The sequence below is a fragment of the Pangasianodon hypophthalmus genome, chromosome 5, assembly GCF_027358585.1.
Source record: "Pangasianodon hypophthalmus isolate fPanHyp1 chromosome 5, fPanHyp1.pri, whole genome shotgun sequence".
Taxonomy (NCBI): domain Eukaryota; kingdom Metazoa; phylum Chordata; class Actinopteri; order Siluriformes; family Pangasiidae; genus Pangasianodon; species Pangasianodon hypophthalmus.
The window spans coordinates 8,752,697-8,766,942 of record NC_069714.1 but is presented as its reverse complement, the minus strand read 5'-3'; the positions used below and the strand labels follow the sequence as shown (position 1 = coordinate 8,766,942).

The window sequence follows — 14,246 nt, the reverse complement described above, 5'->3', positions numbered from 1 at the left end:
CAGGTCCAAAACATCAGAAGAATCAGAAAAAAAAACAAAAAAAAAAACAATGAATGACACTTGGTGAGGGTTAGATGAAGAACTGAAGCCAGGAAAGAGTGCTTTAAACAAATGCAACTTAAATGCATATTTAGTAAAATTTAAAAGTGGTTCTAGACACAGAATAATCCTAACATAATTTCTGTTCACATCCCCTGCCCCAAACACCCAAAAAACTTTTCACCTCCACCCTATTTCCTAAAAGGCAACATACTGTATGCATGTTCCACATAGATGTGGCAATTGCAATTTACCTTGTATGCAGCAGAGAGCTCTAAAAATTACAAATTGCACCATTAAAACATAATTAGTCTACAATCCCTCACCATACCTTTACAGAGAAGCAGAAATAGCCAAGAGTATCTACAGAAGCATATATGAGAAAATTTCATAAGGTGTGTTTTTGAGAAAATTAGATGGATTAAATTAAAAATGCAAGATGTTCTGGCAAATGATTAGTGCATGCTCTGTAGCTGTAGATTTCTAACGCCAAGCTATCAGGGCAGTGTCCTCAAAACCAAGGTTTTATGTGACCAGTCCACGAGCATGGGAAAGTACTGTTTCCAAACTAAACAGTTACTCAAAACAATCCTGTCAACAGATTATACAATACAAGTGTTCAAACTCTTTCAATTGTGCTGTGATTGATAAGCATTGGCCATGGTGTACTTGCTGATTTTTGTTTTGTTTGTTAGGGACTGTAAAAGTCTGTGGAGAAGTGGACAAACTATAACAGTTTGATTTTTCTGTCTATATAGTTCGAAGTTTTTTGCATTGATTTTATCAATGCCAAGTAACAGAGCAGAAGTAAGAATTAAATACTGCAATTAGTCAATTACAGCATTTCCTCTAATGAGAAGAGTAGAAAGAAATAGCAAAATAAGGGAAGAGTTTACTGTTGCATTAGCAATTGGACATGTTTTATATGTGAACTATCTGTCATGGTTTTATGACACTGGAAATCCTTTCTGGAATGGCTCATAAATATTTTCTTTGGCCTGGAATTAGCCTGAAAGTCAATTGTGCAAGAAACAGTCTCTCACTGAGGGACATCTAGCATGCTTGTTAGTGCTGCGTGCTAGAACTGAGGTATCACAGAGCAAAGTCCTGTCAATATAATATTTCACAATATAATATTTCACTAGGCCCAAGGAGAGAATTCCTACATTACCTCTACCTTAGAGAAAAATGTCAGACAGATTCTAACTTCACATGTAACACCTTTAAATAACTAAAATCAGAGGAGCCAGAAATCTTGTTCTTTTATATTAAAACAAAGCAAATAATTGCAAAATGTTTTAAAAAAACTCTCATACTTTAACAAGTACAACTCTTATGCACAAAGTATAATATCACATTCATTTAACATTCAGTGACACTGATAAAGACAAACATCTCCTTGTGCATGTATCAGTTTATGAGTATTAGTGATTACCAGGCTTTTTTTTAGTCCGCTTGTAAGGTTTGTCCCATAACTGCCCCTTATGCTTCTCATCATGGGATGCTGTGGGAAGAAGAAAGGTTGTTACTAATAAACAAGTCAAGTAAAAACACATTTCATAACAACAACGCAAATAGACAGAAACATAAAAATTAAGACAACAACATAATAAACTTGAATGTAGGACTTTCTGTTCTCAATATTATTCATATGAAGGAAAGATTTCATTCTTTTTCTGATATAAATAGCAGTCTGGTTGAATTCTGAAAAACAGCCAAAAATACTAAAAAAAAAAAATTTTTATTGACCAAACACACTTTGCTATCTCTACTTTAAGAAAACATAAATATATTTTACTAAAACAATGTGGAAAGGCTTTTGTTCAATTTTTTGTTTTGCTTTGTTTGTCATTTCTAACCTTGCCTTGACTTTCACAAGAACTTCATTGTATATAGATGCTTATGCACATGACAATAAACTTGAAACTTTCTGCGTGCAAATATCACATTGGGTGAGGAGCCAGTTTTACAAACAAAGCTGTAAAATCAGTCCACCTCCCTAAAGATGTTTAAAAGATGTCCCCTTTGCTTATGCAAAGAAGTGCCATGAAGGTTGACATGACACTCTAAAGTTGGGCTTTATTCATCCCCCCCACCTCTCACAGAGAGGCAGGGATCTACTTTGTAGAAAAAAAGATAGAAGAAGTTAAGAGACCCTGCATAGATTATAGAAGCCTCAATGCAGTCATAGTTATACTGATACTCCCCGATAGTCACGGAACAGGTATGTGGAACAACAATTTTTACTAAAGGTGACTTACACTTATAATCTGATCTGGGACAAGTAGAAGATGACATTCCTCACTGCTTTGGCCCACTATGAATATATGGTAATGCCTTAGGGTCTGGTTAACACCCATTCAGTCATTCAAGCGTTCATAAATGAGGTACTCCATGAAATGGTCAACAGATTTGTCATATTGTACATTGATGATATTCCTATTTATTTCTCAGAACATGATCACATGAAACATATCTGTCAAGTCCTCCAGAAGCTTCACCAAAGTATATCAAACTAGAAAAATGAGTTTCACCAACCCACAATTTCCTTCCTTGAGTACATTCTGGATGCATAGTGTTTAAAGATGGATAAGAAAAAGGTGGAAACAGTATCTTCATGGCCCCAACCATTTTATCAGGTCAAGGCCACTATGACAACCTCCTTGTACATTCTACTCTCAGAAACTCAGTCCTGTTGAATGAAATTATGATGCGGTAAACTGTGGGTTAGGGCCATGAAAGCGGCTCTAGAGGAATGGAGACATTGGTTGGAAGATGCAGAGTATTCTTTCTTAATCCTCACAGACCATAGAAATCTATAATCAGCTATGTCAATATGTCAAATCAGCTAAGAGACTCAATTCTTGCCAAGCCAGGTGGGTCCTGTTCTTCACCTACTTTAAGTTTTGATAGGACATTATGGAGGAAACCTCACAAGCCCAATGAGAAGAACCATCACCACCAACGCGTCTGCCAGACAAGGTCTTGTTTGACAAACCATTAGAGGTCAGTATATCTGCTGGGAAAACACTGGACATCCAGGTATCCAACAAACTATTAATTTAGTTAAAAATAGATTCTGGTGGTATTCACTTAATAATGATGTCATGCTCTTTGTACAGTTTTTTCAAGTCTGTGCCCAATCTAAACCCCGCAACAGCTGCCCGGTGGTCTTTTGGAGCCCCTGCCTGCATTGCAACTGACTTCACCACAGATGTGCCAGACTCACAAGGTTGCGCCACAGCTATGGTATTCATTGCTAGATTTTCTGAAGCCCTAGTAGTCTACTCGTAGCCCTAGATAAGCTGCCCACAGCTATGGAGACTGTCGAAAAGGTGTTCAGGGAAGTTTTTGGGTATAATGGTATACCGATGGATACTGTATCTGACAGTTACTTCACAATACTGGAAAGCGTTCTGACAACAGCTCAAAATTAATGTCTCTCTTGTGGGTATACTACTACTACTAAAACTACCCCCAATTCCAACTCAATTCAAACCTCAAACTCTGATTTCCTTCAAAAGAAAAAGGCAAGTCCATGATGGACTAGTACTTTCAAGATTCTAAGACACATTAATACAGTATCCTATGGATTAGAACTGCCTTCATCTTATCACATCGCTTTCAAAGAACTACTAAAATCTGTTGGCTCTTCACCACAGGGGCAGACACTCAGAGCTAGATACTGAGGGTGGACTGCATAGTCAAGCTGTCAAGGAGTCTGCCTGACTCAAAATGCAGGGGTCTATGGATGTTATATCTTGTGCAATAGGAGGAGTCCAGAGGAATGTGCCTGGTTAAAAACATTCTGGACTCTTCTCTTATCTCAGACTTTCACACAGAGCATCCAGACTGATCTACTCTCAGACCTAGGGGAAATGTCCTGGTCATTTATGTCCTAGGGGAAATGTCCTTGTCATTTGTCAGTACCCATGGCATAAATAGATCATAGATATTCATTCATTGTGAAGCCCCACTAATCATTTCTACATGTGTCTTGTGTTTTTTCTGTTTTATGTATGCTTTATGGTTTGGATTACCCTTTGGCCTTGACTGAACTTCTTAATGTTAAAATGACCTCTGTCTGTTATATAGATACTATGATTAGATTGCAATTTCAACTGAGTTTGCATTGTGTTATTAAACCTCACTCTGCCTCTTAGTCTCCATTGTTTCACAGTCATTATTTCCCCACTGATGTTAGTACAAACACTGATCAGTAGATGAAGCTTCTGTTTAAATGCTGCGAGTGATGTTTACCTCAATTGATGAGACAGAGACTGACATGGATGATGCTGATATGATCACAGTAATTATTGGGATCTCATTACCCATTGTAAATTTATAATTCTTTGGCAGTAAAGTTGTTTTTCTGTAAGTAGAAGAGATTATAAATGTAAAGGTAGGCAGAGAGTCTTTTAGTGATATTGGAATGAAATCTTTAAATGCAATTTTCACCTTTTTCACTTTTGGGGTTAACCAGACTTTAAAATGCTAGAACATTACTTGTGATTGCGATAATACAAAAAGGAAACCTTTGCAGTTCAGGAAAGCCTTCATATATATATATATAGTAAAAAAATGTTATTTATACAACAGTTTGTTCTGCTCCACTAATTTGATTGGTCGAGTGGTGGTCCCAGAGTGCTTATATTTACTACAACTGCACATTGATATTTCACTGTTTGTTTCACTCCACTCGTCTGTCTTGACCACATAACATTCCACTTACTATTTTGAAATGGTTACTACAGTAGTGTTAGTGACATCATCAGTGGACACGGCAAATGATAATTTCAGGAATATAATTTTGACTTACAATATGAAAGCAGATAAAGACGAAAAGGAAGAAGGGATGCCAATTTTAACAGAAGCTCTTTTAATGGGAATGTAAAAATCTATGTGAACTAGCTAGCCAGTTAGCCGATGTGCTATAAAGTGAATGTGGCTTCTTCGGGATCTATTTCTGATAGTGGAGTAAAAATAAACAGAACATTTGGCCATAGTCTCTGAAATGTCACTTACTCAATATTAATTTCTTGTTTATAAAACTGTCGTATAAAAGAAATACTGCACTCGCAATTGTGCAGGCATACTGAATATCAGCATGGCTGTGATTACCTATGGCATACACCCTGTGGCTTCGTCCCTATGACCAAATCACAGCCATGCTGATATTCAGTATATCCGCACTCTTGCTCGTGGGATATTGCTTAACTAAAGTAAAAAAAAAAAAAAAATTATTTCACCATGTGAAGGGTTTTCCCAGTCCATCATACATATAGCCTCAGAACAGACCAGCATGAAATTTGTTTCATGGAACAGATGAGGAGAAGCAAGGCTATGATTAAACCTGACACCTCTGATTACGGATGAATAAACAGCAGAACATACATTGTACAGATGGCTTATCATTAGAATGTTGTGTAATAAAGTGTTACCCTGTGTACTCTTGATAGAGGAATTTGAGTGGGTAGGAGGCAACCTTATTGGATTAGGAACAGAGACTGGAGAGACACGCTTGGTTACTGTAGGTGCTGAAGTGCGTGCCACAGAAGCAGAAGGTGAAGACATGTCTTGGCCTAGATAGACATAAACATGATTAGCAATATCATGGTGGTGAGAAATGGCGGCTCTAGTTGGATGACAAAAAGGACGGTGCTGGCGAGGTGGAGACAGACAACAAGCTGCTTTTACTCTGTAAGTAAGATGTGAGGAGGTGTCTGAGAGTCCTGTGGAGACAGACATTGAAAGCATTGAGGCAGACAGACAGTGCAGTCCTGAATGAGTATAGTGGTGAGGACAGATTAGATGTGAGAATTCCTGGAGAGGTGGTGCTGTTAAAAAAGTTTTTTAAACATTGCGAATAATAAATTCAAGCTGCAGGTACCAGTTAACAAGAACATGCTAACTGGTGCCTGTCTTTCACTGATTGTTAATTTCATTAATATTTTTGGCTGAAGTATTCCTTTACATTAGGGATGAGCATGATGTGACAGCATAGTGCAAAGTTTGGTGGTTGGGTGGCAATGAGGTTTAAAGAACATTGAGTGGGTGTAATACAGTAGTCATAGCACAAGTGAAGTGTTGGCATTGTAGGCATGGTGGCTTTTGTGGAAAATAATAAAATAATGCTTAAATAATGCAGTTGATGGCATAGGTGATGCTTGGCAGCAGTCTCATTTTAGCTCAATTTAGGTGTTGTTATGCGATGTGAAGTCACATTTGCATGGCATGTGAAAGACAGTGGTTAGGACCAATAATGCTGGAGCCTCAACACATATTGATATCATTACCCTTGTTCCTATTCGTTGCCCCACTGACAAGAACAGGCTTTGTTAGATGTCCATCCCGTGATTGGCTCGGAGCTGTGTGACATGGAGAAGCTGTCTCATAAGGATGAGGTTTATACTGCAATTTGAAAAACTCTAATATGCTGTTCTTGTGAGTCTTGCTACAGAGTCTGGGTTATATCCCTGGCTGTGGATTATAGGTCTATAAAAGTTTTTGGCCTGAATTTAGTGGGACTTTCAGGGGAATTCTTGATAAGACGTTTTGGTAATATTTAGTCATCTAGAAACCTTTGCTTTCTGACTAGCCCAAGGAAGTTTCTACAAAATGTATTCCAGGCACTATAATCTCAGAAGTAATACATCATGGATGATAAGAACTATGGTTGTATATTTACCCATTTTGCTGACTGGGAGCATCTTGTTGACCAGCTTCTTTTCACCCCAAGGCGAGTTTTGGGTGTTAGATTTTTCTGAAGGCGTTTGTACAGGTTGCTTTGGCTTACTCATGAGGGTAAGCTTAGTTTTACCATTTTGCCATGTGTTGATGTTAGAATGTTTTATTGTGGCACTTGTTGGGTGATGGTCAGGTTGTTGTTGGAATTCAGTAGTGCTTAACCCCTTTAATGTTGTGTTGAATTGGTAGGAACTATTGGTTTCATGTGTAAATTTTGGCTTAATTATATGTTCGTGATGTTGATTTTTGACAGCCTGTTGATGGGACCTGAAGTTAGGTTGGTATTTAGCTGTACTGGATTGAGTTGTGGTTGGTTGGGGTTGTGTTGTGCGGGATTGGGGTGCTCTGGGCTTTTGCTGGTTTTTTCTGGGTTTGGACTGGGTTTTGGTCAATTTGGGTTGCATTGTTTTTGTTTGGGATTTTGCTTTGTGTTTGGTTGGATTGGATTGGGTTTTAATGGGTTGGGGTTGAACTGTGTGGAGTTGAGATTGCACTGTGTCGGGGTGAGATCGGGTTATGGTGGGTTGAGTTTGGGTTGTTCCTGGGCGGAGTATTACTGTGCTATTTTGGGATTGGGTTGGGTGGGGTTGAGAATGTGTTGTAATGGGTTGGGATATGTCAGGTTGAGATTGGGTTGGGGTGGGTTGGGGTTGGGCTGTGCTTGGGTGGTATTTTACTGTGCTAGTTTGGAATTTAGTTGCATGGGTTTGAGATTGGGCTGCAACGGATTGGGGTTGGGTTGTGTGGGGTTGAGACTGGATTGTGCTAGATTGGGGTTGGTCTGTTCTTGGGTAGTATTTTACTGTGTTAGTTTGGAATTGAGTTGCATGAGTTTGAGACTGGGCTGCAGTGGTTTGGGGTTGGGTTGTGTTGGGTTGAGACTGGATTGTGCTGGATTGGGGTTGGCCTGCTCTTGGGTAGTATTTTACTGCGTTAGTTTGGGATTGAGTTGTGTGGGGTTGAGATTGGGTTGCAATGGATTGGGGTTGGGTTGTGTGGGGTGGAGATTGGGTTGCACAGGGTTTGGGTTGGGTTGTGTGGGGTTGAGACTGTTCTGTGGTGGATTGGGGTTGAGTTGTGTGGGGCTGGGATTGGGTTGTAATAGATTGGGTTTGGGTTGTGTGAGGTGGAGATTGGGTTGCAATGGGTTTGGGATGAGTTATATTGGTTTGGGATGTTATAGATTGGGGTTGGGTTTCATGGGGTTGGAACTGAGTTGTGATGGGTTCAAGTGTTGTAAACTTGTTTTGGGTCATTTTGAGTTGGCCTTTGGCTGTGCTGTGTTGGGACTGGTTTATACTAGTTTGAGGGTGAATTGTATAGGATTGGGGTGACCCGGGCTTGGGCTGGGGTGTTCTAAGAGGGTATTTGGCTGTGTGTCGTCGGAACTGGGTCGTTCTAAGTTGGATTGAGGATGTGCTGGACTCATGTTGGGGATGAACTGTGTTGTGGAGTTGGGTTCTTTTCTTATGGGTTAAGTTGGGTTGAGCTTTGCCTGTGCTAGATACAGTTTTGGCTGTGTTGGTCTGTGTTTTGGGTGTGTTGAATAGAGTTTTACTTGTAGTCAGTTGGGATTGGTTTGTGTGTAGTGGTTGTTGGGTTGTAATTGAAAGAGATGATATAGAAGAATGGTGAGTTTGAAGAATATTAGTGTTTTTTAAATTACTCATTGGTGTATGAGATGAGGTGAGGGTCTGGGTCAAGAACAAAGAATCTTCAGAAGGACGTGAAGTTCTTATGCCATCGCTTCCTGTTCCTGTTCAAAGAAGAGATATGACAGTGCCTTATAGTGTGTGCGTGTGTGTGTGTGTTTGTGCAGATGGTGCATCTTGATAGACAGTATGCTTGTACTGACTTTGGGAATATTCAGCTTTGAGTCTGTAGTTGGGAGACAAATTTCCATTTCTAAAGGGAGCTGAAGTTGCATTTTATACTTGTTCAAAGCATTCTCACTGCAATATGTAGACAACTTTCTTTGGCAGTGCAATCACTTGATTCAGTCAATGTCTTCTGAGAAGTAACTGGGTGTGGAGCTCACTATACATATTGGTCTGGTGTTTTCGGGTTCTGTCCTATCATTAATCTTTAAATTTTTCCTTCATGTAATTAACATTATGCAATTCAGAGCTAAACTGACTAGAAAACTATGCATTAAAATTTCACTAGTAAAATGGAAATTTGTCTCCCTTTTCCATCGGAGTGAGAGCTGAGAATGAGAGTGGACCTTTGGAAAAAAAAATTCTTGGATCAAGATCAAGTAGAAAAAGATCCAGCATGGCTTGTGAATTTTAGATGTATTGTAAGGAGTATTAAATATACACAGTGGGCACTTTATTATGTATACCTACCCTGTGGCTACACTAATTGGTGATTTTATCAGAAATCTTACTTCTGAGAATTGTGGATCATTAGTATATCAGGCACAGTGGTGTTGCTGGGATTTTAAGCTCTGTATTCTTACTGGTACAGTTAGGAATACACACTGTGATCTTAAATGTAGGTGTAAAGTTAAAGAAGATAATTCACAATAGATTGTTCTTTCACTGTGGGCTTGGTTGGCAGACTGACTCTCAACACAGCAGTCATATTAAAGGGTTTAAAAAACTCATCATTACTGCTTGCCTGTTACACTTGTACCAGTACTACACACACTACTACATCAGTGTCTCTGCTATGTTGAGAATAGACCATTACCTAAATAATATCTGGCCACCACTGGTGCTCTCTACCAGTTATGGAGAGGGTTTTGCTGAATTGTTCCTAGCAACATATGAGATACAGTGAGTAACTGTATACTAACAAAGCGCATCTATATGGTAGTCACCCCTGACAAAATGGTCAGTGACTGTAGGTACAAGGTATGTACACTTAATAACATGGCCACTGAGTGTATACATACTCCTACATACTCATCAATTGTGCAGTATTTCATTATTGAGTCTTGATTATAAAAACATTTGACAAAAAGGAGATTTCCTTTGCAGTTACATGATCAAAAACTGTAGACTGATCATTTAACTGGTAAATAGAGCACAGAGCTCTTTCAACAAGCAAAACCAAGATTAGATACTTATACATTGATAAACATTATAGCATGCAAAGGACTGTTTTAGAAAGTGTTCCGACTGCAAATCATTATTAAAAAATGACTATAGACAAAGGCAGTCCTGGATTTTATACTAAAGTAAGACAGGTGGAGAAAAATAGAGACAAGTGTAAAATACAGAAGAGTACTTTTTTTTAATCAGGTGGTCTATGAGAAATTCACAGATGTTCAAGAAATCAGTAATAAAAGCAGCCATTGTAATTTTCATTACCCAGAGTTACCCTTGGTATAGGAGGGGGTGTTGTTTGTCTGAGGAGGGAAGCAGGTCTGCCTGAGTCACGCTGTGCAGAACTGCAGAGTGGAGCGTATCACAGTGAATTCAGATATTTGATAAATATTAATATTTCTCTTAATGTTTTTATGAATGGAGAAAACATCTTACCAGGCATTGAGGGGGAGAAAGCTTGAGGGATTTTGGTGATGGGCCTCTGTAGGAGAGAGAAGTCTAGACTTACAAAGAAAAGCAGGAAAGAGAAGCAAAGGGAAAGAGTGTGGTGGGAAAATAACTTACTGCATATGACAGACTTACCTTAGGCCTCAGAATGTTCCCAGGCTTCCGTGGTTTATGAATGTCTATAGGGGAAAAGGAGAACAATCACATGTTGTGTGATTACACAATTTAAGTGTTTTAAGGCATTAGTAACCCTCAGTGTAAAGATGCTGTATATTTTAGTCTTGTTTCAAATTTTTTGCATTTGTATTTTTTTGTGTGTGTGTGTCATGAATATATATTTTTATCCTTAACATTATGCAATTTATTAATAAACAGGCCAGAAAACTATGAACTGTAAACTAGTAAAGGAGAAATTTGGCAATTTATTAGTACTGTAGTACCTTCTATCTACCCTTAATGGCTATTTTCTCAGGAACACCTACCATATACTGCAAGTGTACTTTGTAAGTATACCATCGTGTAGCAGTCTAAGAAAGATGAAAAAACCAAAAGTTTTGACCAAATTAGGTTTTTCTGCTTAGAACATACTTTGACACCTACTATAAGAAACCAAAAATACACCTGTACATTTCACCAAAATGACATGGAAACATTTTTATTTAAATTATATTCTTGCTTAGGATTTCTATATATAACTATATAGCAGAAAATATTAAAATTTCACCATGTGAAAGGTTTTCCCAGGTCAACACACAAATACTAACACAGTAACACAGTAACTATTGCTATACATGGTTTATCACCCCTCATTCCCCCATCCATCAATGGAAGAGAACTACCATAGGCCTACTACGGAGCAGATATGAAAATAGTGGACCATTAGGGTATCAGCACAGCAGTGTTGTTGGGATTTTTAAAGCTCTGTATTCTTATTGGTACAGGTAGGAATACACTCTGTGTGATTTTAACTGTATGTGTAACACCCTTTCCACTGTGGGCTTGGATGGCAGACTGAGTCTCAACCCAGCAGTCACATTAAGGTGTTTAAAAGCCTATCATCAGTGCTGGCCTGATACACTTGGACCAGTAACCACACCACGCTGCTACAGACACACTATCATTGTCACTGCTGTATGTAGAATGGTCCATCACTATTTAAAAAAAATTCTTATGTGAAGTAAGACAAAAGAAAAAAAGAAGACAAGTGTTAAAATACAGAAGAGGACCATTTTTTTAAAGCAGGTGGTCTATGAGAAATTCACAGATGTTCAAAAAATCATTAATACAAACAGCCATTGTAATTCTCATACCTTGAGTTACTCTCTTTGTAGGAGGGGGTGCTGGGAGTCTGAGGAGGGGAAGCTGGTCTGCTCTGAGTCACGCTGTGCAGAACTGCAGAGTGGAGTGTAACAACTGAATCAAATTTGATTCCCTTAGTTTCCCTTAATATTTTTTTGTGAATGGAGAAAACTTACCAGACACTGAGGGGGAGAAAGCCTGAGGGCCTTCAGTGATGGGCTTCTGTAGGAGAGGGAAGTCCTGGACTTACAAAGAAAAACAGAAAGGCGAGGGAAAGAGAAAGACAAGAGAAAGAAACATAGAGACAGATGAAAAATAATTTTCTACATAGGATAGACTTACCTCAGGCCTTAAATAGATCTCAGGCTTCAGTGGTTTATGAAGGTCTATAGGTGAGAAAAGAGAACAAGCACACGTTGTGTCATTAGGCAGTTTCTGTGTATGTGTTTGAGTCACGATGCACTCCTGGTATAATAAAGTACTGATGTAAGGAAACAGTTCATGTAACAAATTTGAATCTAGGACTATTTGAAATAATTGTGAGGTTAGATTAGCATCAAACTGGCATTTTGTTGCAGATGCAGGAAGTCAACTGACCTCAGTAAAGTTGACTCAGTGTTTGATATTGATAGTGAGGATGCAGAACTTACACAAGGGAAAAAAGAGAAAAACTTTGATAAAATCATTATTTCTTGTGCAGTTATTCCCATACAGTAGCTTTTAAAGTTGGTATCATTAGAAGATCTGTAAAGGGGTTAGACTGATAGATAATGTGTGCATTTATACTATTTTCAACAACCAGAGAATCATTGTTCCTGAAACTATCATCACATCAAATATCAAAAGCTAAGCAATTTAATTTCTGTTATAAACTCTCCTTCTCACTGTCCATTTAATAATCACACTTTGATGATGTTTTGCTGAGACTGAAATAATTAAAAAATTGTTAAAAACACAAGCAAGAGGATTAATAAGCTGAACTTGCTGACCGGACTCATGCGCGGCTTAACGTTGGCACTAAACCACACTCTCTGTGGCGGTAGCAGTGGTAGTGGCAGTGGTAGTTCAGTGGTTAAGCCGTTGGACTACTGATCGGAAGGTCAGGAGTTCAATCCCCAGCACCACCAAGCTATCACTGCTGGGCCCCTGAGCAAGGCCCTTAACCTCAACTGCTCAGTTGTGTAAAAATGAAATAAAATGTAAGTCGCTCTGGATAAGGGTGTCTGCCAAATGCCATAAATGTAATGTAAATGACTCTGCATGTGCATAACTTTGGATTTGATTATTTAACATGCATATAAATGAAGATCTTCTACAGACTGTTCAGTTTATGATGCATATAAATAGTTCATTAGGATTGAATTCATAGGAATTACAAAAATCTTTGCATTTAAACATAGCCAGTGTTCATGCATCATGTGTCAGATTACACTGTAGATAATAAACTGGATGACCTCTGTTAAAAATAAAACATAACTGGCTCCTACTTTTTTCCTGTGAAACACGATTGGACCTTATTGTTTCTGTGATACAGTGACCGTGAACTTTCTAAGTAACTGAGGGTGCTGGAACGCCATTCTAGATCATTCTGGTTTATTTTAACCCCTGACTATATACACAGTGAAAACATTGTTAGTGCTTTAGTACCGTGTAGCTACCCTTGGCTATTTTTATATTAGCTATTTTCTCAGGAACACCTTCCATAAACTGTAGGTGTACATTCAAAGTATACAAATGTGTGGTAGACTGTGAAAACCCACTGGATGTCACTAAAAAAAGGTATACTTTGACACCTATATTAAGAAACCATAAATATATTTACCAAAACAACATGGAAATGTTTTTATTTAATTTATATTCTTGCCAATGATTTACATTTGCATTTCCATGTATTCATTTAGTAGACGCTTGTATCCAAAGCAGCTCACAAATAAGGAAATGCAAGCAAATCTCTGTAAAACCTATAGTTTTCAGAATTTTTAGAAAAATCTAAAATGTCGCATGTGAAGGGTTTTCCCAGGCCACCACACAAATACTGACATGTTGCTATGCACCATTTATCAGCCCTCATCCAATCCATGGAAAGGAACCAACTCTAAAAAATGATCCATGTGGCTAGTGAGAAAAGCTTAAAATAAAGAACAATTTCGACATAAAAATTTAATTTGTTACATGTACATGTATTAGTGAGTTGACAACTTATTTTACGAAGTTTGTCAAACTGAAAAGAAAGAAATCTCTCTCAGCTTATTAATATAGAGATTTTGAACAGTCTTGCTTTTACCTAACAGCAAAAAAGTATGAAGTTAGGGAAAATTGAAAATGTAGTGAGCAAACATTAAAAGCAGCGACCAGGACTGGACCTTGTCTGAACATGCCAGAGCCAGACCTCGCCTACAGGAGGAGAAACAACAGCAGAAGCCAACAACGAAGGAACGAGCGCGAGTGCAAACATCAAAGGTACATACTGAGGAGCCGAACTATTTTTATTTGTTTTACTAGCAACAGCTATCAAACTATATCGGCACACAGGGCAAAAAAAATCGTTGTCACAGGACACTAAATTTTAAAGTAACGTTACAGCTTGCCCCTTGCTAATTCGACCGTTGGAAAGTTGACTTCAGCTGGCTAGCTAGCGTCTTGTAAGTTAGCTACAGCATG

The 14,246-nt window shown here is 38.4% G+C and overlaps 1 protein-coding gene across 1 annotated transcript in view; it reads right to left on the bottom strand.

Moving 5' to 3' along the window:
* LOC113525337 (target of Nesh-SH3) overlaps nucleotides 1-14,246 on the bottom strand; it is a 38,084-nt gene that overhangs the window by 11,476 nt on the left and 12,362 nt on the right. Inside the window, 10 exon segments of the mRNA XM_053234386.1 lie at nucleotides 1,475-1,543; nucleotides 5,481-5,621; nucleotides 6,336-6,407; nucleotides 6,728-8,542; nucleotides 10,104-10,163; nucleotides 10,166-10,183; nucleotides 11,597-11,642; nucleotides 11,644-11,668; nucleotides 11,767-11,807; nucleotides 11,928-11,971. Of these exon segments, the coding sequence (XP_053090361.1) occupies nucleotides 1,475-1,543; nucleotides 5,481-5,621; nucleotides 6,336-6,407; nucleotides 6,728-8,542; nucleotides 10,104-10,163; nucleotides 10,166-10,183; nucleotides 11,597-11,642; nucleotides 11,644-11,668; nucleotides 11,767-11,807; nucleotides 11,928-11,971 (2,331 nt within the window).